General features: G+C 31.9%; 3 protein-coding genes and 1 long non-coding RNA gene across 12 annotated transcripts in view; 3 read left to right on the forward strand and 1 right to left on the reverse strand.

The window, feature by feature from the left end:
- Positions 1-6,140, forward strand: part of LOC124452685 (MAM and LDL-receptor class A domain-containing protein 1-like) — a 61,421-nt gene extending 55,281 nt beyond the window's left edge. The window contains exons 113-131 of one of the 3 annotated variants that reach the window (XM_047003271.1): positions 51-213; positions 290-600; positions 672-1,014; positions 1,289-1,417; positions 1,591-1,716; positions 1,973-2,185; positions 2,291-2,443; positions 2,546-2,692; positions 2,813-2,839; positions 2,924-3,058; positions 3,536-3,655; positions 3,769-3,844; positions 4,250-4,446; positions 4,570-4,605; positions 4,673-4,763; positions 5,084-5,149; positions 5,239-5,320; positions 5,484-5,543; positions 5,638-6,140. In XM_047003271.1, coding sequence (XP_046859227.1) covers positions 51-213; positions 290-600; positions 672-1,014; positions 1,289-1,417; positions 1,591-1,716; positions 1,973-2,185; positions 2,291-2,443; positions 2,546-2,692; positions 2,813-2,839; positions 2,924-3,058; positions 3,536-3,655; positions 3,769-3,844; positions 4,250-4,446; positions 4,570-4,605; positions 4,673-4,763; positions 5,084-5,149; positions 5,239-5,320; positions 5,484-5,543; positions 5,638-5,706 — 2,544 coding nt within the window. In that variant the 3' untranslated portion in view covers positions 5,707-6,140. The remainder of the gene's footprint in view (positions 1-50; positions 214-289; positions 601-671; positions 1,015-1,288; positions 1,418-1,590; positions 1,717-1,972; positions 2,186-2,290; positions 2,444-2,545; positions 2,693-2,812; positions 2,840-2,923; positions 3,059-3,535; positions 3,656-3,768; positions 3,845-4,249; positions 4,447-4,569; positions 4,606-4,672; positions 4,764-5,083; positions 5,150-5,238; positions 5,321-5,483; positions 5,544-5,637) is intronic. The other 2 variants (XM_047003273.1, XM_047003274.1) reach the window with 2 other exon arrangements.
- On the reverse strand, positions 4,974-10,736 carry LOC124452709. Of its 4 annotated transcripts, XR_006950846.1 has the most exons (5): positions 10,574-10,736; positions 9,952-10,049; positions 7,811-8,612; positions 7,673-7,718; positions 4,974-5,587 (listed from the first exon to the last, which is right to left on the reverse strand). It is a non-coding gene; the product is annotated as an uncharacterized LOC124452709 (long non-coding RNA). The 4 variants fall into 4 exon arrangements; XR_006950845.1 differs by lacking the exons at positions 7,673-7,718; positions 7,811-8,612; XR_006950844.1 differs by lacking the exons at positions 9,952-10,049; positions 10,574-10,736 and having other exon boundaries at positions 7,811-8,986.
- An 89-nt stretch (positions 10,737-10,825) lies between these two features.
- LOC124452692 (gamma-aminobutyric acid type B receptor subunit 1-like) lies at positions 10,826-15,949 on the forward strand. Of its 4 annotated transcripts, XM_047003288.1 has the most exons (13): positions 10,901-10,986; positions 11,888-11,946; positions 12,041-12,135; positions 12,985-13,219; positions 13,330-13,464; positions 13,874-14,050; positions 14,229-14,342; positions 14,491-14,556; positions 14,679-14,843; positions 14,988-15,208; positions 15,457-15,520; positions 15,591-15,680; positions 15,816-15,949. In XM_047003288.1, exons 4-10 carry the CDS (start codon positions 12,992-12,994, stop codon positions 15,180-15,182), a joined length of 1,080 nt encoding a protein of 359 aa, XP_046859244.1. In that variant the 5' UTR covers positions 10,901-10,986; positions 11,888-11,946; positions 12,041-12,135; positions 12,985-12,991; the 3' UTR covers positions 15,183-15,208; positions 15,457-15,520; positions 15,591-15,680; positions 15,816-15,949. The 4 variants fall into 4 exon arrangements, with proteins under 4 accessions (XP_046859243.1, XP_046859244.1, XP_046859245.1 ...); XM_047003287.1 differs by lacking the exon at positions 12,041-12,135 and having other exon boundaries at positions 10,826-10,986; positions 11,888-11,974; XM_047003289.1 differs by lacking the exon at positions 12,041-12,135.
- Positions 15,950-16,973: 1,024 nt separating this feature from the next.
- Positions 16,974-18,893, forward strand: LOC124453497 (gamma-aminobutyric acid type B receptor subunit 2-like; the record flags this gene model as incomplete). The annotated part of the gene is made up of 2 exons (XM_047004314.1): positions 16,974-17,303; positions 17,621-18,893. Coding segments are annotated over 2 exons (693 nt in total), but the record flags the coding sequence as incomplete, so codon positions are not given.
- Between the last annotated feature and the right edge of the window lie 5,829 nt (positions 18,894-24,722).

A 24,722-nucleotide genomic window follows, 5' to 3' on the forward strand; every position in this document is an offset into this window, starting at 1 on the left:
GGTCTTAACGATACCTTAAGAACAATTATTATTTTAATTATTATCTTTAGGAAGAGTTTTGGCGACGTGTTGATATACCAATATCTTCGGCCAGTGAATTTGAAATAGTGATTGAAGGTGTACGGGGTTCGTCATATACTGGAGATATATCTATTGATGACGTATCACTGACACCAGGTTGTAAAATGTGTCCTACCTGCGCTCCAATTGAGGGTAAGTTATTTCAGGATTTGAATAGGTATTTTATCTGATCATTAGTACTCAAGCACTGCTTTTCGTCATTTTCTAGGTAAACCATCGCCTACACCGTTTGGCCTTCGCACCAGACCGTCAAACTCGCTTTGCACTGCCTCACAATTTGCTTGCCAAAATCTGCAATGCGTGGAAAGGCAACAAGTTTGCGATTTCAAAGACAGCTGTGGTGATAACTCTGACGAGATACCTTGTGGAACCAGTTGCACATTTGAGGATAACTATTGCTATAGGGGATGGCGAAATCCTTCTGGAGTAGATAACATGGATTGGAGAAGACAGACAGGAGCTTCAATTTCAAGATATCGTCCAGGGCCAAAGAATGATCACACCAAAGGATCCGAAACAGTATGTTTTACAGCAAAATAATGTCTTACTTGGTTTGTTTTCTCATATGTCATATCATCGTTGTTTCGCAGGGCTATTACATGAATTTCGATGGTTATCGTGGAAAAGAAGGAGCGAAGGCGCAACTTTTGTCCTATCGTTACTTTGCCTCTGACCCTCATTGTATTATGTCATTTTGGTACTTCATGACAGGTAGCACCGTTGGCTCACTTACAATAAAGTTGAAGCTTGCACAAAGTTTTACATATAAAGTGTTGCATACACTTAAAAAAAGCCAGGGTAATGAATGGAAGAACGCTAATGTCAGTATTGGTGCACACAAAGAGTTTGAAATAATCTTTGAGGCATCTCGTGGTAAATCATATGATGGAATTATTGCCTTGGACGATGTAATGTTCCACAAATGTTTTGCTGGTGAGTTATAGCACATGATTACCTTTTGTCAAGTTGTCAACAAAGTTTTAATTTTTAATGAAAACAGACTATCACAGAAACTCTAACTTATATAATGATGGTTTGAAAACTTTCAAATTGGTGCCTTAGTACGTATTTTTATGTAGAATCCAGAAGAGCATTTTTTGTTTTTAGGATCACCATACTATTTTTTACATGTATTTTGATTTTAAGTTTGTATTTTGAGATTGGCCGATCGGATAAGTTGTTTACGATAAATGATTTATTATCGTAGATGCATCAAGACTATGCAACGAACATGAAATGAAATGCAGAGGAACAAACAGTCATTGCATCAGTAGGCTGCATAAAGTTTGCGATTTTGTTGATGATTGTGATGAGAAAGACGATGAAATGAATTGTGGTAAGTATACTCATTTAGGAAATCTTCATTATGTCATTAGTCACAAAACGTGATCATCACCACGGCCATAATGCACGGTTAATTAGAAGTTTTTTTATTAAATTCTTGAACAGGAATTTTTAAGTGTTTAATTGCAACTGTGAATTTTATGCAAAGCTATATTTTTCTTCTAGATAAAGAACCTTATAATTGTAACTTCGACAAGAATATGTGCAACTTTGCAGCCACAAACTGGGTTAGAAATACGAGTACAAATACACCTGGTACTGGAACGACCTATGATCATACAACTGGCAAAGGTAAATTGTTTTGTAAAAAGTCGTTTTTCTGAAAACGAAGAGAAAATTTAATTTTAATTGGGCAGTTCAATTTGTTTCATAATTGAATATCAATTTTGTGATGTATTTAGTAGTATATTCCAATTTGATTGAGTACTTTTGTGTACTTTCATGTAAATTGAGTATCATAATTTATTTAAAAGCAAATTTATCAACAGTGACCAGAAACATTAACATTATTGATCAAGTTTACTTTTTTTCTTTAATTCATACTTAGGATCAATTGTCTTCGTGGACTCCTCCAAACTCCAAGCGTTCGATAAGGCAGTATTAAAACAGAAAAACGCAGGAAACGTTTTCCCCCCCGGTGATGGTGTTTGCTTTATAAGATTCTTCTACAAGATGTGGGGCTCTCAACATCTTGGTCGATTGCAACTCTTTATTTTGACCAAGAATGGCATTATGAAGAATGAACTTTGGCAGACTAGAGGTTTGAATAACGATTGCTTAATGCTTATCGTTTCTTAAATTGTAGTTTTGTTTTACATAAATCTGTTACGCGTGCTTAATTGCCCATATATTTTTTTTTACCTAGGTGATGCAAATAATGATAACTGGATACGAGTCGACCTTCCTCTCGATTCCAATGAAAAATTTTCGATCGAGTTTGTTGCTACAATAGGAAGTGGAGAAAAAGGAGACATTGTAATAGATGACATCAGTTTCTCACACAGCTGCAGTATTGGAGGTTGGTCTTAGCAATGTTTGTTATCTATCTATCTTTCACCATTAATTTTAACGGTTTCGTTGTATGCCTTGATTATGTATGAAATTTTTATTCACGTCTCAGGCTCGCCAGCTCCACCTGTGACTCGTCTACCCGATGCATGTCCCTCAGACCAGTTTAAATGTCGACAAAGTGGCTTGTGTATTGCAAAAAGATGGAAATGTGATAAAGTTAGTGATTGTGATGATTCCTCTGACGAGGAAAGCTGTGGTAAGTCAACATTTGTGTCAACCATCTATACATCACTATTATATCCAACTGCAGAATCATATCGCAATAGGTTTTCTGTGCTTATTGATATAAAGTAATGTTTTCACCTGTTTTTTCTAGATTACACGACTTCAGCACCCAAAACAAGTAAGCTTTCCTTTTCGAGAATACTATCATAATAATAAATAAAGTATCATTTAAATGTTTTTCATTTTTATTGTTGTCATTTAGCTCCGTTCACGTGCGTAAGTGATGCTTATTACCAATGTGAGAATTTCCAGAAATGTATTCCACGTTACCAACTCTGTGATCATTGGATTGATTGTCCTAATCAAGATGACGAATATCGGGAATTCTGTCCTAATCGTAAGTCACTTGTAGATTAAAATGAGGACTCGGGTCTGGTTTAACGTTAAGATTATTGTGTTAAGATAACATTGTTAGGATTGTTCTAAAGAAATTATGCTTTGGTTCATGTAAATTTCGATGTTTAAACTATGTCTAAAATTTAAATATACAATGTAGCTACGACGTTGGCTCCGTAAGAAAGAATTTTTCCATTTTAACTACAGCGCCAAACATGTTTTAAAGTATGATTCACTCAAATGATGACCAATAATGAGTATCAGTTTAGGTAGTAAAGAATAAAAAATATATAATAGAGCGAAAACAGTGTTTAAAACTGAGGTTTTATTAAAAGAGTATGTTAAAATTATTTATAGTCATTTAGGTAGTGCAGTTCATAAAATTCAAAATACCCTGACGCATTACATGTTTTCGCAGTAATTGATTATAGACTAGTAAAAGTTTCTTAACGTTTAAGGTTTTTTTAATCGTTCGCAGGAAACGAAGAAAATCGTGATCTTTACTACTGTGAAGCATCGAAAAAGTTTTTACCAGCACGGCAAGTCTGCGATGACAAACAAGACTGCCTTGATTATGGCGATGAACTTGATTGTAATGGTAGGGGAAATCATTGTGATGAGCCAATTATTGATTGAAATAAAGCATTAATCATGTTAAGCGTAAGTCACCTTTCTGTAGCTCTTTTAAGTTTTGTACTATTTATCTTTAAGGTTGTAGAAAGGATTTCTGTTTGAATAACACCAAGTGTTTAACAGGCAATAAAGACTTACAACCATCTTCTTGCAAGTAAGTCGTAAAATTGTTCACAATTTAACTCTACATAAATTCTGAATGATATTTATCTGTAGAAATAATGTCATCCTTTCACAATTGACAAGTGCCTCAATGGAAGTTGTAAAGTCATAAATGCAATTTTGCAACAACATAAATCTATAGCTGTATTTTGTAAGGGCATCTCATATTTTTCTTTCTGACTTGGAACTTTATTAGACATGTTCATCGCTAGATCAAGTTTTATTATCTCATGGTTTCATTAATTGTTTAAAAATCGTCGAATCATTTGTGTGATTGATGATTGACAATATCAAAACTCTAAGTTCTTGAAGATTTAATTATTAGATGTCAATTCTATTTATTTTATTGCTATAATGAATATGTTGACATTAGATACGCTCCCATTCTTCTTCCCAGATGTTCTTCGGGTGTCAGTGGTAATCGTTGCCAGTACAAATCAAACGTTTGCTTTAACAAAACTTTTTCGTGCTGTGATGGATCACCCAAATGCTTGAGTTACGATAAACTTTGCGATGATGTCAAAGATTGTAAAAACGGTTTTGATGAAAATAAAAAAACTTGTCGTGTTTTTCTTAAGACATTCAGGAAACCCAGTAAGTATTTTATTATTTTAGTAATAAATTTAACATGCAGATGCTTCGTTATGTCGTTTGTGTAAATTTTTGATTTTTTATGAATAGCTACCGTTAAGAATAGTGTGTATTTTTTTGTTATAGTTACGGCGAAATCGAGTGGAAGTAAAATAACTACAAGTATGTATTGTTCTGCTCATAGAATAATCTTTAGCTATGAGAGTAATCTTCTTTATGATGTTTTTAGGTTCATGGTTTTTACCTGTTATCGTCGTTGTTTCAATGATTATAACTGGTATTGTACTCGTCGTGGCATACATCGTTTTTAATAAAAGACGGTACGATGACATTACATGTTTTAACTATTTGTTCATTCTTGCATAAATTATGCATTTTTACCCTGCATTGTTGTTGACGTTAAAATATAATATTGACTTAACAACTTACCGCTCCCGATGTAGATACTGGAGTGGAGTATATGGGAATTACTTCACTATAGATAATGACATTAGATTCCGTATACTAAATCAAATTTTAATATTACGTCATTTCTGATGAAGATATTGCATTAGAATATTGCTATATACGAAATCAAATTACATCCTCACTTTATGATTAAAATACCACGAATCTTGAAATTCGTACATTTTTCTTTAAGAAAAAAACTTACATTATTCTCCGTGTTTTATGATCCCAATAGGAATAAGAACGGAGAGACGTCAAAGTAAGTAGTAAAATGTGTCTTTTATTTTCACTGGGACATTACCAAACGTATAGAATGATTGATTTGAAATTTTCTTTCGTCTATTTTAGAATTTCATCTGAAGATGGTGCTGTCAATGTTTCAGAAGGAATTGGTAATCCGGTTTACGATGAAGATAGGCCTTTGGAAGGAGTAAGTTTTTTATTGATTAAAATTTTTCATGGAATCGTAGCATTTTATGGTAAGAACTAATGGCTAAAGTACAAAATACCTCGACACACGAACACCACCAAAAGAAAACAATAAAAGCCACATCAAAAAACAAGCTTTATAATTATTGGACTTTTTTTAACAGTTCGCTATGAGTGATGTCGACACGAATATGTTTGTTTCCGAGGACGCTTTCACGCTTCCGGTGCGTCATGTTGTCTAGTTGTTCTGTTCCTTTAAATTCTATATCTATAAATGAACACATCTTGAATCTTTGTTTTGGTATTGTTTTAAATTAGAGTGAAAAAGATGGTGAAACATCCATGGCGAACCCACTTTATCAAGACCCATATTATGGCGAAGATTAAAATCTAACTAAATTAAATCGAGTGCAATTTACATATTTTCGTAATTTCAAACAAATCAATATTGTGATTTTTATAGTTTGCACAAAAATAGGAATTCTGTATAATAATCTACGAAATTGAAAAATGAATACACATATTTTGATTAATTGTATATCCTATACATACAACGTAATTGCCTATAATTGTGAAGCTTGCTTCAATTTATATCCTATCATATTACCTTTTTCACATCTTTCTTACCTTATGGTCGCAATTTATAATTTTTTTATGTACTGAATAAGCCTAAATGCTAAATTTAAGTTATTTGTGCTTATTCAGAGGCGACATCCTTTGCACAAAGGAACGCTATTTATCTCTAAGTTTTCAGATGTTTTATACATCTTTTTTACTTTTTTCATTAAAAACGAAATTAAACATTTTTTAGCTTTTGTAAATAGTTTTGTGGCTAATAGCTTCCTTATTGGCGGCAGTTTTATCTTTTAATGGTGGCGTGCTGTTATGTTGAAAGACATTTTACTCGAAGCAAATATGACAATGATGTCTATCCATGTAGCTTTGGCAATGCTCATTTGCAGTAGATGTGTTCGTCTGTGAATAATGAGCATCCTTAATCACTCTTCAACAAATATGTGAAATTAATCAGTATTTATTCTTATTCATAATAGTGGCGTCGCTCAAAACAAAACAGATAATTTTGGTACTAGAAAGTTGAAATCGACCAAATCCTGGTAGCAAGTGGATTTTACTTTCAAATTGTTGCTTGTGTTGTGTGATGTTCTGTAAGTGAAAGATTTATATGTAATATAGGACATTTTTTTCTCTAGATAAGGTTGACTAAACTCAAGTTATCCAGGTTGACGGGATCTATTACAGGTATACGAATTTACGAAAGGTATTTTCTACTTTTAACAGATGACGTTAGTATATATAGCTTCTTTGGCGTGTAGTTTAAAATAAAGCATTCAATATACTGGGAAAACTCTCTCCTTGTGAGCAAGGTTACCATTATTTACTATTTATAAGATATCTGCAGTTTTATTCCTTCTTGATCTGCCGTATTTCTTTGCCAAGTCACGTTGCTTCGATCAAATTTTTTATTTTTCTCCCATAGTAAGAAACAGACTTTATCATGTTTACCCAAAATATTTTATAAATCACAGATCTATGCAATTCAACACTGAAAAGCTCGGAAATTTACACTTATATGCTTAAATATTGTGCATTGTTGTATAGTTTATAATGTTTTACGAAAACATTAAGTTATCAGTTTCTTTCGAACTGTGATTGACTTTAAGCAGTATTCACTCTCTCCGTTTAGTGGTTTTATACATTCTGATCATTATTACTGAACTAGTCAAAATATATGTTATTAAAGCAGTTCGTTTTAAAGTTAAAAATATTTCCATAACAGCTATTAGGCATGAGTTTCTGAAGAATAAAATTTCACCCCATGAATTTTAAGTGAAACTGTTTTAATTAAATTCGACTTACGGCAGATTCTTCACAATTATATCATGTGACATCTCTAATATCCAGCTACGTTACGCGTTCACGTCATTGCTCATAAACATCTTTCCTTTTTCTCTTCCTCAATAATCAATGAAAAAAAGCGCGGCTGAAAGGTCAATAGTTGATTTTGTTGACGTTTTGTTTAAAGCAGTAAATGACATCGATGAAGGGTGAACGCATGAAAATCAATACGATAGAATTTTACTATAATTATAATGACGCATTGACGTTTTTTTAATAAATTTTTTTCCGGAATTATCGAAACTTCCATTTCTACGCAACCATCGGTCGATCTTAAATTACTTATTTAAGTCATTATGTGAAGAATATATTGCATTTGCTGAAATTAGTTTTCCCTGTGACATATTACATTCTAGGTAAATCGCGACTGTAAGACGAGAAAACGCAGCTTGTAAAGTTTATAGAGTAGATTGAGGTATGAATTTGTATTTGATACCTGAAACTTGGCTTTGTTTGTTTTTCGTTCATTTCATTGTCTCTTCCTTTCAATTTTCGATTATTAAACGTAAAATTATGAATTTTGTTGAGACAATTAGATTCTAGTTATTAAATACTGTTGTACATTTGTACTCACTTGATAAACATATCAATGAAAGGAACATTTCATTGGAAAATTTCTTTATTCTATCGTAAAGTTCTTACATTGTCTGAAGTCTTCAGGCAGCAAAGATATCATTTGAAGTACAATGCAATCATTTATACAGTAATTTTTATATCTTTCATCTCATACTGCGAATGCCAAGTTTACAATTAATGAGAGTGAGCCCGCCATACTTACGACTATCTCTACGCGTCCGTTGTGATTGTAACCATAGTTTTACCAAACACCAGACGAATGTCTTATTAATTATAGCTTTTAGACTGAGATAATCCAGTTGCATTACACATTTTAAGCTAGTCCTCAATGACGATATAACCATTCGTTTACAATTTTTTTATGTATAGAGAACAGAGTTATCACTTAACCCCGGCTCTTTCCTTGATGTTCTTTGATTTTTTTGAATTGAAGTGGCTTAGTATATATAACACGTATTTAAAAAAGATTTGAAACTCGTTGACTAGAGGATTATTTTTATGGTTAATTTCGTTCCTAAATCCATGCAAACGAACAACATCCTCTCCATTTACACATGCTGTGACATCCCATGCAAAAAAATGACAATATTTACTCGTCGTCAAAAACATAAGGTATATTTTTAAAAAACACCTTGCTTTGTGATCACCAAAACTGTATGAACCAATACAAACATCTTTATTTTTATTTTTCTGTTGCGCATGGGACAGCAACGTTGATACTTGACCAAATTCATATATTTTGCCTTCGCCATTGTGCTGTGTATTGCATGATATTTCTTACATATCACTTTACCTACAATCTGTTAAGCATCAACACTGATTAAAAGATTAAATAATTAAAATTCGCGTTGACATTTTCATTGGAATTTTTATTCCTAAGTATTTCTGTAAACGAGGGGTTTTCCGTTGCAAAGCTCGTATTAAGTGAAGAAAAAAATGTCCACTTTGTGACATTGATGTTTTTTAAGCGTGCGAAAATTAAAAGGTTTCGTTAATTTTCAATTAATAATTTATCTCAAGTTTTCATTTATGAAAAGTTAAAAAAATTATTGCGTTTTATTGTAATGACAGTGCGAAGGTACTCGTCACAAAACTGTTTATTGTTGTGGGTATTTAATTTCCATTCATCTTTTGTTTTTATCCCAAACAACAACGCCGTTCCTATCTTTGTTTTTCTTAGCCTTTCAGTTGATGATAACGTTATCAGTGAAAACATTTTCAAAATTAAAATCTCTCGAGCTAAATTGTGTTTATCTGTTGAAATTTGCGTAAATACATTGCGGAAAATATGCACAAAAATTGCTTGGTGTCTGACAAAAATTGCTTGGCGTTGCTCATTACATTTTTATTCATAAGACTTCAAAGTGAGCTCTTACCGAGCTCTGAACATTTCTTTTGACGACTTTAATTTTTCAATGATTTAAAAGTATTTTCCTTCAACATGGCTCTTTCGAAGTTGCTGGAATATTTTTGTAAGATTTTGGAAAGACGCTTTTGAAAAATGTTTTGAATCATCTTTTTCCCAATTACGTCCTTTATTTACATTACTGATGATTTATGATTTTAAAGAGAAAATAAAATATAAATAGATTATGTTTTTATTATCCAAATCTTTAATATATTGCTAACTACGTTCACTTTATGATAAATGATGTGTAGATTCTTTGACAATAATATCAGGCCTATAGTAAAGAAAGGGAGGGAGTAGGCCGGCTGTAGCCCCTCGTTAACTTACCCCCTCCAACCCACCCAATCGTAATTTAATTTCAACTGGCCTGAATATTATCAAGAAATGCTTATGTCTATTAAAATTGATTAAAGTAAACATGCATGAATAGACGTTTTAGATTGGTCTATTGATGTGAAAGAAGCATATGTTTAAAGGCGATGACATTATCTATACAACATGAGCACGTTCCACATCACAATGACTTCATTTTGCCACCATTCATATATCCACGTCATGAATTAATGGTAAAGTGAAAGATATATATTTTATTAACTTTTGCTGCTATAAATATAGTGCTTGAAAAAATATGCTTTATATCACATTAGCGATATTGTCGTTGTGTATAACCATGCCTAAAAACTATTAGTTCATGATAATATATGAATTACAAATGTGAAGTCTCAAATTACCTCAAAGTTTTAGCCCCCTGTGAATAGTTTTTTGGTCCACAGGATGTTCGCAAAATAATTTATTGTCGATGATAGTATCAAGTGTTCCATGACTCAATCTAAACATTAATAAAAAGTCAGTATTTTCATTGTCCGTGTGGTTCGTTGCTTTATCGAGGTAACGTTGTAACTACATTTTATATATTTATAATAAGTCTTGAGATAAAAATTTAGCTCTTCAATAAGAAAGCGATATGTGTATTACATGACAAAATGCTCCTGTTAAATGTCAGGTAAATATTGCATGTGTTGTGGTTTTGATTTAATGATTAAGTGAAAAGCGATCCATTTATCGAACTTTATCTTAATGCGCTTTTAACTTTTTAAAGTGTTTTTATATTTCTATTTCTCCAGTATGTAATAATATAGCTGTGAAAAAATACGTGTCATACGTGTCATATATAGCTGCGTGATACCATTTTTCTTCAACCATGACCAAGAAAGCATGCTGGTTTTAACAATTATATATTTCTATAATTTATAACACTCTCCATTCTCTTGTTTGACATTGTCATGGTTTCTGTCGCCAAAGGTAATTTTACCCTTAGAAAGCTTATACTACAACATACAGATATAACATTACCTTTATCCTTCTGAATTAACTACAAATACTTGTTATTTCAGCAATTAGAGAATGTAAAATTTACAATGTGTTTACAGAAACTCTGTGCTAGACCCGTGATAATGTTATAATGATTTATTATGATTTGTTGTCTCATCGAAGACATATTTTTATTTGTGTAGGAAACAAAGAGTTTTTTTTGCTCCCTCAAGGAAGTCCGCTGCTTGATCCAAAGACGTATTATTCAAATATTGACGAAATTTCGTTGCTGTTCTCATAATATCGACATAAGAGTGCGTATATTGACAGATGCTGCTTCAGATGAATAAATTCTGAATTATTGGGGATGCTTAATGTTTAAATAATCATCGGGAAACGTACGCGAAGCAATGTTTTAAAGATGAACTCCTCAATATAAGATTACATCTATTATGGTAAGTAGCAATTCATATTTTTATGTCTGCTTAGTACAGCCCATTTATTCTTCTAAAAGTGTTTTATCTTATTGTTTTCTAACAAAACTATATTGTATACATTATTATGGTATTTAAGTTAATAGAAAACTTTAATGTTCTAAGTTATCTACACGCATTAAATATTTTAAAATTTAGCCAGTACGTATCTCAACTCGTCAACTGTGTAACTGGAAGCTTCCATGTAGAGACATTTATACCTTTAACATACTGTCATAAATAGATTTTGGGTTGTATTTCCCAACGTAAATGGGAGTGGGGACATTTAAATGTAATGAAAGAATATGACCAGAACATTCGTAAATCACGGCATGATATAATTATTGGCCTCAATGCAAATTATTGTCATGCAAGATTTCGATTGATGTCATAGCCCGGATGTCGTTTTAGGGGATGTTGTGTGGTCAGGAACTACCACATATAGTTAGTGTTGACATCCGTAATTGTTCCAATGTGAACAAACTGAATAATGAACGACTTTTTATAAAAATATACACGATTACCTATCATTGCTTTTGACTAATGACATATAAAAGGTTCATGTAGATCCTGTTATGAAGAATACATTGATACTCTGACATTTGCACCCATAATTAACTTATCCTTTTTCCTTATAAACGAAAACGAAATCTTATTTGCAAGATGGATGTTTTTTCTCATTTATTTATTAGTTTATTTCTTATTTAAAGCTATTTCATTACATACGAAGTGTCAGCTATATCATCCGTAGAGACGTGACGAGTTAATAAGTAATAATGGCACATTCTAATTTTTTAAATACACGCATGCGGAAATGCGCACACATGCATGAACAAACAAGTTTTTATCTACGTTTGTGGATTCAACTTTTTTTAACTTTCAGAGGCTGTCTCTTTAATGAGAGGATTTAACTCGCGCTGAAACTCCTTCCTTATCCGAAAAGTGAGGCATTTCATTTGGATTCAGTACGGTAGATATATATGGACTTTTAATTATTTTTTTTCATTATTCATGAATACTTAATGTGTTGCTGCAGGGGCTTGGAAAAAATATCTAAGAATTTTTAACGTGACTCTTGCTGAACTATGAGCCGTGAAGAACAGTTGAAAAACAGTGTTAAGATTGCTTTATGTGAAGTGAAAATGCTCACATTTTCTCATACATAAAATTTTATGTTTTTTATGTAAATGACGTCATTAAGCCTTGAAATTGAGAAATATCAACCACCCGTTGATTTTAAAATTACAACAACTTACAGGTTGAATGTGGTTTTCTTAAGTATACACGAAAGTTTACAATGTTTTTCAGGGTTTTTTTTCAATCTCGTGTTATTTTTTCATCGTCAGGTGGATTTTTTTTAAGAATGATGAACAAACGTGGAGTATTTGATTAGAATTTCTTCAATGTAGTTAAACATTTATGAGGCTATTTGATTAGAACTGGTGATATCACATAAATATGCATGATTCTGCCGTGTATTTTCTTTAATTAAAAGCTATGTAGATCTAATGAAGCATTGTTCACGATATGATTATGCTGTTTATAAACGGAAATATTTTTCAACGAGATACTTAATTACGTGTGTTATTTGGTTTCTATACCCGCTGTTTGAAATAGAAAGCGTTATATTTTCTATGGAAACCTTGTTTGTAACGAGCTCTGTTCAAAATTAAAGTTTTGTTGTGGTGAGAAAAAATAACGAAAAGTTTAGATTTCTGTTAAGATTTTTACATGCAGGTTGAAATAATCTATATTGAACTTTTATAATTTGAAGTATCGTATATGCACGACGTTTTTAAATGATTCGTTTTCACATCAAAACTATGTAGAGAAACTTTTACAGTCTAATTTTTGTGAAGGAGTAACAAAACCATCAAATACGTCATTAGAAACTGTAAAGTTTTTTGTCATTGAAACGTGTAAAGGAGATTTTTATTTCAGTTTTATTTATGCAATAACGATTTCTTGTTTTTGTTGTAGAACAACGATGTTACGACTTCTGCTTCTTCTTCAACTTCAGATGGTCTTTTTTTGTGGATGGGCTTTGCTCATGTCAAAGGAAAATGACACTGAATTACACATTGGAACATTAATACCATCTTATACAAGCGATCGTTATCATTTGAAAAGTGCTGTTGAATTTGCAGCTGAAACGATATACAAGCGTGGATTACTGAAAGGATATAAACTGGTATTCCACCATAAAGATACACTGGTGAGTATGTTCATATACCTTGACATTGACAAATTACATAAAATGTCTACTACATGACATTTTTGCATTAAGTTTGATGAGTTGCCTTGCTCAATCCAACTTTATTTTAGGGCACCCCAGACAAAGGAGTCGAAGCATTGATCGCTTTGAGAAATGAAAACGTTAAGATTTGTGTTATCGGGCCGTTAAAATCTGAAGTTGCTATTTACACCGCAAGACTTGCTTCTGTCTGGGGAACCTTGCAGGTATTTTATCTTTTAACATCGTTAACAGCGGTAAAGTTCATTGTAGCTCGTACACAAATGAAGAATTATAATTTACGTAAGTGTCTTATCTGGCTAATATCCCTGTAATGCTTATATAACTCGTAGTGTCGCACAATTAATGTAATATTTTCTCTACTAGGGCTAGTAACTGACCTTTGTTTGAAAAATACCCTTGAATGTTCTTAGTGAGCTTCCGACAAAATCCGTTTGTCTGTCAGCGTGCTGCGTCGTGAGTTGTTGGAACCAATAAGGATTTATAAATATTTTGTAAACCCATATTCAATATAAACATTGTTAGCAAAAATACAATTCCAAAGTATACGAAGCATTGTCGTGCATAAAATTCATTCAACTGCATGGGTGTTAATATCATGTAATTTTTTCCAAGGTATCATATAGTGCATCAAGTCCTGACCTTCTCTCTGATACCTATCCAAGATTTCTTAGTTTAATGCCAACTTCCTACTCACTAAATGCTGCTTTGATCAAGTTCATGGAGTTTTTTAAATGGAATAGGGTAGCATTGGCACAAGACGCTAATTATAAAAAATCAGTGTTTCCACCGGTATGTATTGGAGCTTAGACGAACTTTTATTTCAAGTTTGATGTCGAGGTTTTTGAACATTTATTACACACTGGAAAACTTTGTTATTTAGTTATGTTATCAATGATTTCATTTCATTGCTTAACGAATGCAGTTTTTCGTGAGTAGATGGTTTGTTTAACAGAATATGTTGTTTTAGACAATAAACGCACTCAAACAGAAGTTAAAACATAAAGGAGTAAAAATCCTGACGACAGAACTTGTCGATGTAACTAAAAGCGACACAATTAAATCATTCGTTCGAACGTTAAAGGTATTTATTGGTTTGATGCTCCCTGTAAAGTTTGTAGGTTCCAGTCTACTTTACTTTTCATCAACCATATCATTGATACTATTATGCCGCCACTCATTCAGAATCCTCCATTGCATCGTCATAAGTTAAGGTTGTTGTTTCATTGAAGGAAAAGGATGCAAGAATTGTGATTGCTTTACTGGAGGATAAAACTTTATTCACAGTTATGTGTGAGGTTAGTTTTCTTATTTTGAGATCCGCTTAATGGTTTGATCTTAAACGTTGTTTTTGTTGACGGAAGATTCTTCCCAGGCTTAATGCAATGGTGAATATTTAGTGAGAAGATTTACTTTTTAGGCTTACAGGGAAATTGGTATTGTGTGGTTTAACTACTACAATCGTGCTGAATTCTCATCAAAATCAAGGTGTAATTGGACAGAGTTAGCAATGATAACTGAGAGACTGTTTGTTTTGGATGTTGTCAATACGCGTAATGATTCAAGAAAAACTATTTCTGGTCTGGTAAGTTTTCTTGAAAAAATTCAATGTTTTGCTTCTAAATAAATTTAGAATTTGAGTTACAACATGAGTGAGATTGCCACATGTGGTAATTGTGAATGTGTATTAGGGATAGTCCATAATCAAATTCATTGTCTTATTTTTTAGACCTCAAAAGAGTTTAAAACGAAAATGAAAAGAGAACGTAATGGATGGGAAATTCGTTCTGCTTTAGCGTTTGATACAACCTGGCTACTTGCGCTTGCTGTAAATGCGTCCATCAAAGATGCTGTTCGAATGCAGCACGTAAATCTTTCAACAAACGACCATATTGGTTTGAGTACCAAACTTCGGAAAGAATGATGAATATGGATTTTGAAGGAATATCTGTATGTTTTTTCAATAGCTTTTCTGTAAACATATTTTTTGTAGAAAATCTGTAGTTTTGCACATATTTGACCTTGTTGTTAAAAAAATTTTCCTGCAGTTAGGTATATACTATTAACACATAGACATCAAAAACAACGATAGCGTTGAGGAAGAAATTTGTCTTTCTGTTTAAGACACTTCCTATAAATTAGTTACTGAAAATGGCTACATTGAAAACAGCTTGATATATATAATTCAATTTTTGAAGGGACGAGTGACATTCAATTCATCCGAACGACTAGGAACAATCCTTATAAAGCAAATTAGGAAAGGTAACTATAGTAACCAAGTCAACTAAATAAAAGTAAACAAACTTTGCCTCTTATATGACAATTATTTTAGGCCAGACCAAACATGTGGCTGAACATCAGACGTTATCAAATATACTTACCTTTTTTCAAAACCAATCCAACCCAAAAGAACTATTTGATGGTAAAATGTTTTCATATTGAATAGAATTTACCACTTTTCTGTAGTCTTCTCTTTCTATTAAAATGAAATTTTAATGTTTAATTTCCTAATTATAAACATTCACATATAATAATCTCTTGACGTTTTATTTTGCAGCCGATAAAAATGTTCAAGATGGTCCTTTTCCCATCAACGAAGTTCGTCATTATTCTCTATCTTTGTTCGTTATCATTTGGATATTATGCTTTGCTGCAAGTGTTGCTGCGTTAGTCTTGTTCAGTTTCAACTTTAGGAATAGGAAAATTAGGTTTGTTGAGCAGTTGCATCTGATTTTTCCATTAAAATCATTCTTGAAATGCGAAAACTGAAAATGAAATGAAAATTTTTGAAAAACTCTTACAAAGACGTAACTTTTTACAACATACACGTGTCGGCATTTTGTATGTGTGTAAATTTCCTAATAATATAATTCATTTCATTTTGAAACTCTACCAGAATTTTTTCGCTTCACTTCAATCAAGTTTTATTACATGATCCACTTTCTATGATCCTTCAGCAATTATTGAACACGATAAATAATGTTTTTATAGGTATATTAAGATGTCTTCTCCTAATGTGAACAACATCATTATATTTGGGGCATTTTTATGTATTATTAAAGTGATATTGGACACCATTGACTCAAGATTTGTCTCCTTGCAATCATATGCTAACTTGTGCAATGTAAGTAATGTATTCACTATTTCTGTTTTCCAAACATCAAAATCTTTACAAATATCTCTGTTAGTAACATTCTATAGTAACAACACTAATATCGGCAACAACTCTATATTGTGAAGGTTCGTGTTTGGTTTATGTCTTTGGGATTTACCACTGCATTTGGTGCGATGTTCAGCAAAACCTGGAGAGTTCATAGGATTTTTACAGCTTCAAAGAATTTCAGACGAGCTGTAAGTTTAGTAAAGATAATAAACGAATCGATTTTTTGTTAACATTTATAATAAAGAGGAGCATGTCTGTCGTATTTATATAAAACTGTTTTTATTTTTAGGTTATTAAAATTTCCATCTGTATGGTCTGCTTTTAGTGTTGTTGACATTGGAGTGTATTATATTGACTGCCTGGATGATCATAAGTCCTTATACATCTGACATTCTTGATCTACCAGTTGAGGTGATTCTTTTATACAAAGGATCGTTGCACCTTACGTTTGGTGCTCACAAGTTTCATTTCTATTTTGTTGTTTTTCTGCAAATGCGGTTGTGGTGTAAAAAATAATTTGTTTTAATATTTTTACTTGTTCTAGGAAAATAAAGAGAAGATGTCCTCATCTATCCTCGCATATTTCACTGCACATCTAAACACGATAACATCTTTCTCATCACAAGTTTGGCATTTAAAGGACTATTGTTGGTCTTTGGTATCTTCCTCGCGTGGGAAACACGAAATATCGAGATCAAAGCTTTAAACGATTCCAAGTACATCGGCATATCTGTATACAACGTTGTCATCTTGTCAGTTATTGGTGTAATACTGGCCACATTGATGTCGGCATCAAAATATTATAATATTTACCTAGCATTGATGTCGTTCGTCGTGATCATTTGTACTGCTGCTACCCTTGGTATTGTTTTCGTACCCAAGGTTTGTTGAAATATTTTTGTCTCCGTTTTTTTATCATTCTCATACACCAACAGAACATTTTTAGTTTAAACTTCTACATTGTTTGGAGTAGTCTTTGTTTTCAAACATTCCTTTAAAGTTTTCGGTTTTGGGAAAAATTAGTGTTTTTTGTTCAACACGAATCAAGTTGAATTTGTCATCGAAACAAGGTTAGGATAATCCATTTTTTGAAAAAAACTGAACATCATTATTTTTCCATGCTATAGTTAACAATACTCCCTGTATAGTGTATCCCTGTCTTGGTCTGTGATTTACTTGTTTTGAAAATCTTTATCCAGATAATCGGCTTAAGAAAGATCATAAAGTCATCAGCGAAAGGTAAGGTCTCAGAGACGACATACTCTATGAAAGGCAGTTCTGCCGATGAGCAGGGTCCGTGTTCCTGCTGTGATAATTGTAAATACAAATCCGCGATTCCTTCTCGCAAAGCTTCAATACACGTGAGTAACAAGTTCCTTGCCGGTTCTTCTAATAACCGACGTAAGTCCAAGACTGCATACGTCCCGAGTATGAGCGTGAATAAGCCGAAGGTGAGCGTTCATATTGACGCAAAGGTATGTTTATCGGCTTATCCAATAGCAGAAAATCTTATTCAGGACGAAAACACAAAGGCAGGAATCACGGAAGACAATGATGTATGAAAATTCGTTTGAAGCGGACCGTTGTGATAGAACGGCGTGAAGCAATATGCAGATATAAATTTTGTCGAATAAAGCTGCACGTAGCCATTCATATGGCGATGCATTATAGTGCTTACTGTGACTGTGCACGTGGTGATGTAAAGTTCTATAATTTACTTTGCTCGTCGTGATGGATTGTAAAATTTACTGTGCTTGTGGTGATGGATTTTTGAACTTGTTATTCTTACAAGAATATAGCATTCGTGAAAGAAACCAATGGATGACTTTAAATGCGTATATTTATTTTTGATTGCATCAAGGATGGAATCATAACATAAAAGAGAAACCCATTTTATTAGAAACAAATGCGACCAAACAAGTAGTTGTACAGTTGACAATTGGAAGACGTGAACAAATGTCTTGTATTAATATTTCGTTTTTTTAACTACTATTCTCTTTCTATGTATATGTTCGTAATGCAATCATGAGCAGTGAAAAATATTAGAACTATTAGATAAACGGTGTGGCAAAGTTCACATTTTGGTTTTGGTTTAAATCCCAGCAATTTCTTACAGGCTTACAAAATTTTTTCTAAGTGATTCACAGTTAATCATCCCATGTGGTGCACGTGGATCCGGAGTGGCTCAGACGACCGAGACTTATACCACCATTTTTCATGCAATGCTTTTCTTGGAGCAATCTACTAATGATCAAAATTGAGCGTGTTTTATGAGGATAAAACACGAGGATATTTCATTATTATGTTGCTAATGCTGACATTTATAGAAAATTGCTATTTATTGAAATTACAGTGGTTGATAATCATGCCAAGTGCAGTAGTGCGTATATTATATTGCTGATTTTGCTGGTAGATTTTTGGTAAAGTTCTCATGAAACAAAAATTAGAATATAACGTACCCATTCTTTTGTAGATGCTGTTCTCTTTCTTTAAGGTAATTTTTGTAGCGAGAATGTTTCAGGACCTCCCCCACTGAATACAATGTAAATGCCTTATTATGTTGGATGTTCGTCTTTTAATGCACCAGCTTATGGCGCTGTTCATAAATCTAAAAAACATACTCTGATGAAGAACGTCTTGTCTCTACATCATCACCCCAATCAGTGTCTGAAAAGTCATACAAATCAAAATGTTTTCCATTTGGTGGAAACAAAAGAGCATAGTCTATCGTTCCTTTGATATAACGAAACATTCTTAACTGCTTGCCAATGATCTTTACCTAGTCTGGACATACAGCTACATAGTTAAAGTTGTGGAAGATCTTATGATTGTCGTGTTTTATTTTATCTTCATGTTTTTTTATATTTTCATCATCATAAGTTGAACAGGTGAGTTACCTTGCATGAGTCGTTTTTACTTCAAAAATGTTCTTTTAACAATTTGGGTTTATCATTGTTATTGTTTTCTTGTTATATATTATTTTGTAGTATTTATTAATATTGCAAGTAAAATATTAACTCGTTTCACGTTTACGCCATCTCCGCTCGGTCTAAAGAAGATGGTTTGCAATGTTTCAGATCATTTTTGAAAGAAATGAACCATTTAAATTAAGTTACATTCGTTTCATTGTGTGCAATTCCTCTGTATGGTTTCAAAGTATCTTACATATCTTTAAAGTAATTTTTTTGTTTCTAAGTTTGTGCCACCTCCAAATCTTTGATATATTATAGAGGATGTAAAATACTTTGGAATTGTGAAGTTTTAATAAATCTGATGGAATAGATCAATAGTTATGAGTAATTTTCTAAATTTTTGCGTTTTCCGCTAATATATTTATATATAGTTATTAAGCCGAGCATGGCGTCACATAACTTTAAAGTAAATTTTTTCTTATTTATAAGTTTGTGCCACCTTCAGATCTTTTATATATTATAGAGGATATAAAATACTTTAGAATTGGGAAGTTTGAAAAAGTCTGATTGTATAGATCTGAAATTATGACTGATTTTCTAAATTTTTGTGTTTTCCGATAATTTATTTATACATAATTATTAAGCCAAGCATGGTGTCCATATCTGTAAAGTAAATTTTTTCTTATTTCTAAGTTTATGCCACCTCCAGGTCTTTAAAATATTATAGAGCATATAAAATTCTTTAGAATTGTGAAGTTTGAAATAATCCGAGTGAACAGAACAAGAGTTATGTCTAATTTTCTAAATTTTTGCTTTTTCCGCTAATATATTTAAATATAATTACTAAGCGAAGCATGGCGTCACATATCTTTAAAGTGAATATTTTTTTGTTTGTAAGTTTGTGACACCTCCAGATCTTTGATATATTATAGAGGATATAAAATACTATGGAATTGTAAAGTTTAATAAAGTTGGACAAAATAGATCAAGAGTTATGACTAATTTTCTAAATTTAGGGGTTTCCCCCCAATTTATTTATATATAAATATTAAGCGAAGCATGGCGTCCATATCTGTAAAGTAAATTTTTTCTTATTTCTATGTTTTTGCCACCTCTAGATCTTTCAAGTATTATAGAGCATATAAAATTCTTTAGAATTGTAAAGTTTGAAAATATCCGAGTGAATAGATCCAGAGTTATGAGTAATTTTCTAAATTTTTGCCCTTTCTGGTAATATATTTAAATATAATTATTAAGCCGAGCATGGCGTCCATATCTTTAAAGTTAATTTTTTCTTATTTCTAAGTTTATGCCACCTCTAGATCTTTCAAGTATTATGGAGGATATAAAATATTATAGAATTGTAAAGTTTGAAAATATCCGAGTGAATAGATCAAGAGTTATGACTAATTTTCAAAATTTTTGCGTAGTAATATATTTATATATAATTATTAAGCAGGGCATGTCGTCACATATCTTTAAAGTTTGTTTTTTTTGTAAGTTTGTGCCACCTCCAAATCTTTGACATATCATAGGGGATATAAAATACTTTAGAATTGTGAAGTTTAAAAAAATCTGAGTGTATAGAACAGGAATTTTGATTAATTTTCTAAATTTCCTTGTGAATTTTTATAGCTTGATTTTAAGCGATTGAATCTAGTGGAGTGTGGTGTTGATTTTTGTGCCCAATGTGATGCCAATTTGATGTTTGAAAGGACATGACATTTGAGAAAAAAGGTATGTTTACAGTATGGTTAAAGTTGGTGATTTGGACTGTTGTGGAATTAGTTTTCAATACAACATAGTTTGAATAAGAGCGAGAGAATCTTTGGTGGTGTGCATTTTTTATGGAGGAATCTTTTAAGCAAAACTCGTGCAAATAACAACATTTATGTGAAGTATTATTCGCAATCTATTTGGGCCAAGACATTTATAAACGATCGCAGTGAAAAAATTTTACTCAAGGGGATGCCTACAGTTAACTTCTGTAAATGCTTGAGATGAATGCTTCTTCATGTTTCTATTTCTAAGTAAAGCTTGATTTAAAAAAATGATCTAGCAATGCAATTTAATATGCATGCAAGTCATTTCGTCCATCTTTTCAACTAATTGCAATAATTATTCTCATAGGTTTTTCGTGTTACTGATAATAATTGTGAAGAGCTCAAGCTATTTGAGATTCAGAAGCAAAGAAGCTCCTCTTGTTCGATCATCTGTAAAGTGGATTGTTGAAGTTCAAATAGGAAGATGAAGCATAACTAAAAGCAGAAAATTTTGCTGAAAGATTTTGTCAAGTGATTGCATAGTAAAATGGAAGGTCATGGATGATTTTTGAATATGACTGAAGAATTGATAAACTAGCAGGTAATGTATTTTAGTAAACATAGTCACTAGTGTGTTTTACGGGAATACATTACCTAAAAGAATAAGGAGAATTATATAGTTAGGAAGCCTTGAAATGGTGCCTGCTGCCTTTTTCCAATCAATCTTTTTATGAAATGGTAGTACCCAGCCAATACTAGGAATGAAAGGAATGCAACCTGACTGTACGGCATCAAGGAAATGATAGGAACCAAGATGTATGCCACAAGGAATAAGGAGTTAGTTGTATCTGAAAAATTAGTTCATAATAATGTGCTTTGATGCAAAGTAGATGACCACAAAGATAAACACAGTAATTGGATTATGTGGTTGTCATTTTTAAAAAAATGGTTATGATCAGCTATTTGTTTTATAGGCTTAAACATGCAATAGTGTCTTAAGCTTTTGACAGAATGAGCAATGATGTCAGTTTGTTGAAGTAATGTGCCTGAGCCATAAATTTTTTTTCTTTGCCGTGTAACTATGAAGTAAACTTCACTGGGAATTTTAGCAAAAATTTTCAGGTGAAAGTACCTGTATATTATCATGATCACAATGATCATCTTTAACATCTTTCCAATTATGAGCATGTTTGCAAGTTGTTAGCATTAAAATGTTTTTATTATTATGAATTTGATGAATAGTGGTTTTGGTTACACTAATTTTTTATTATGATCAGGTAAAATTGGATAAAATGATTGGAATTGGTGGATGTTTGTTCATAGATGTATGAAATAAGCCGTTGATTAACAATTCAGTAAGAACTGCAATGTATATAGACTGAACTGTACAGTCTACTGTTCATGGAAGAAAGCTGTATGTTAGGAAAGGGATCACTTTTGTGATTTCTAAAACGTACTTAGGCAGGTTCAGTTAGTTGATGTGGATTTTATACTGTTGTTAAAGGATTTACTGTTCTCAATTTTGAAGTCAAAAGTTGAGATGGATGAAATTGGAGAAAAGTGAGATGAAAAAGTGGAGTGTGTTTTTTGTATTATATTGTAATAGATATATTATTATGGCCCATGTTGTTTGCATGTGGAAAAAGTATAATGTTTGTTCATATGTAAAGGAAAAGTGAACGTATTGAGATCGTTTATTAAAAACACGAGATGTATTGCCTATTTAGGTATTCTAAACGATGATAAAAAATAATGTTTGCAGAATTTGATGAATTTTGATGACATAGACGTATGGAACATGTGACAAGTTTTGTCCAATAGGATTTGATGTTGGTTTGAATTAGTTTACCGTTTTATCACGCGTATTTTACAAAAATTCTTAGGTAGGTAGGGCCGACATACTTTTATCAGAAAGATTATGAAAAATATTATATTATATAGATAAGTAATGAGATTTATAGTATAAGAGTGAGTTTACAGATGTGTGTTTGTTTTGAACTATTTGTGAAAAGTAGTTTCTGTAAGTCAGCAAATTGATAAATGTCGAAGAGTTTATTTCAAACGTGGGCAACGAAACCGGACAATGTTCTGTTATTGAAGGTAGGTTGGTTTGTTAAAGTAAGGAAAAGTTGAAGGCATGTTATTTAAAATAAGTTAAAGTTTGAAGTGGTGTGGAAACTGCTGAAAATTGTATAATATGTTGACTGAAATGAAGATATGGTATGTTATGTTCCGCCATTTTGGATTTTTCAAACTTTGTCGTAATAAGGATTGGGTTGATTGAAAACACTTGTACATGAAACAGTGAGATTTGAAGATTAAATTCAATATTTGTGGAAGTGCATGTTATGTTATTGGTTTATAACACACGAAATGAGGTTAAATTTTGCTTGATTTGAATGTATGGCACAAAAATGTTTGGGAGCGAGATTTGTGGAATAGACTTTAGTGATATGTCAATTGGGAATGTGTTTTGTAAGTAAGAATAAAAAGGATTGTTTAGTTTAAGTTGAGATTGTGTTGGGTTGGGTTTTGTTTTGTTAGTTTGACTATTGTTTAAATTAAGACAATGATCAAGGTTTGGAAAATGTGGGTGTTTCTTAATTTTGACATAAATGATTGTCATAAAGTTATTTCATGATAGGAAAAGTGTTATAAACAGCGGGACTAATTTAAAGTTTTGTGGAAGTATTTATTATGATTTACTTTCAGGTTTTGATGATTTGAAAATTTTACATATTTTGTTTTGGTTGTGTTTATAACAAATGGGGAAAAGTGAAATAGTTGTTTGAATTTTTGAAGGAAATGGAAAGAAGAATTTAATGTCTATTTATATAACAACAAGGAAAAAGTTCTTAATATTAATATCAGAGCGCAAAGTGCTTTCAAAGAGCCATTTAATACAAAATAAAAAAAAACATTTAGAAGTGTAACATTTGGTCTTGACTCTCAAGACATCATGAGACAGTATTAAATTATAAGTATAGAGGTATATATATATATAGCTATAATATAGGTATATATATATATATATCCCTCCATACTTGTAATTTAATACTGTCTCATGATGTCTTGAGAGTGAAGATGAAGCGTTACAGTTCTAAATATTGTTTTTATATGTTATTTTGTATTAAATATCTCTTTTAAAAGCAGTTTGCTGGTCTCTGATATTTATATTAAGAATTTGCTTTTTGCCCGGTATATCCCTGGTCACAATTCCGAAGAAAAAAGTTGTTTAAAAAAGAAATTTTATTATTAAGTGTGTTGACTTGAATTTAATAATGGTTGAGTGTAAGGGATGTTATAATTATTTATGATGGTAAATGTCGTATTGTGATTTCAGGTGCAAGAAGTGTTTAACAAGAACCTCATGAAAAAATGATGAAGAAAAGTTGTATATAAATGTTTGGTGAAAAAATGGTTGTGGTTATGAAAAAGATCATGAAAATTTGTAGTTGAGGTAAGTATGTTTAAGTATGGGGTATTTCAGGGGAGGGAAGTTTTGTGGGAAAAATATTTAAGGGTTTTAAGATTGAAGAAAGTTTTGATTAAGTAAAATAAGGGAGAGTTAAGATATAAGTAATATGCAGGAAATGTTATAATATATTGGGAATAAAATGAGGTGA

Source organism: Xenia sp. Carnegie-2017, unplaced genomic scaffold, assembly GCF_021976095.1.
Source record: "Xenia sp. Carnegie-2017 unplaced genomic scaffold, XeniaSp_v1 HiC_scaffold_25, whole genome shotgun sequence".
Lineage (NCBI taxonomy): Eukaryota > Metazoa > Cnidaria > Anthozoa > Malacalcyonacea > Xeniidae > Xenia > Xenia sp. Carnegie-2017.

Bases quoted from the DNA above. Each gene is read 5' to 3' on its own strand.
- LOC124452692 (XM_047003287.1), top strand. From the start codon at position 12,992: ATGTTACGACTTCTGCTTCTTCTTCAACTTCAGATGGTCTTTTTTTGT. The intron at 14,557-14,678 runs GTTAGTTTTCTT...TTTACTTTTTAG, and splicing joins TATTCACAGTTATGTGTGAG to GCTTACAGGGAAATTGGTAT. The intron at 14,844-14,987 runs GTAAGTTTTCTT...CTTATTTTTTAG, and splicing joins GAAAAACTATTTCTGGTCTG to ACCTCAAAAGAGTTTAAAAC.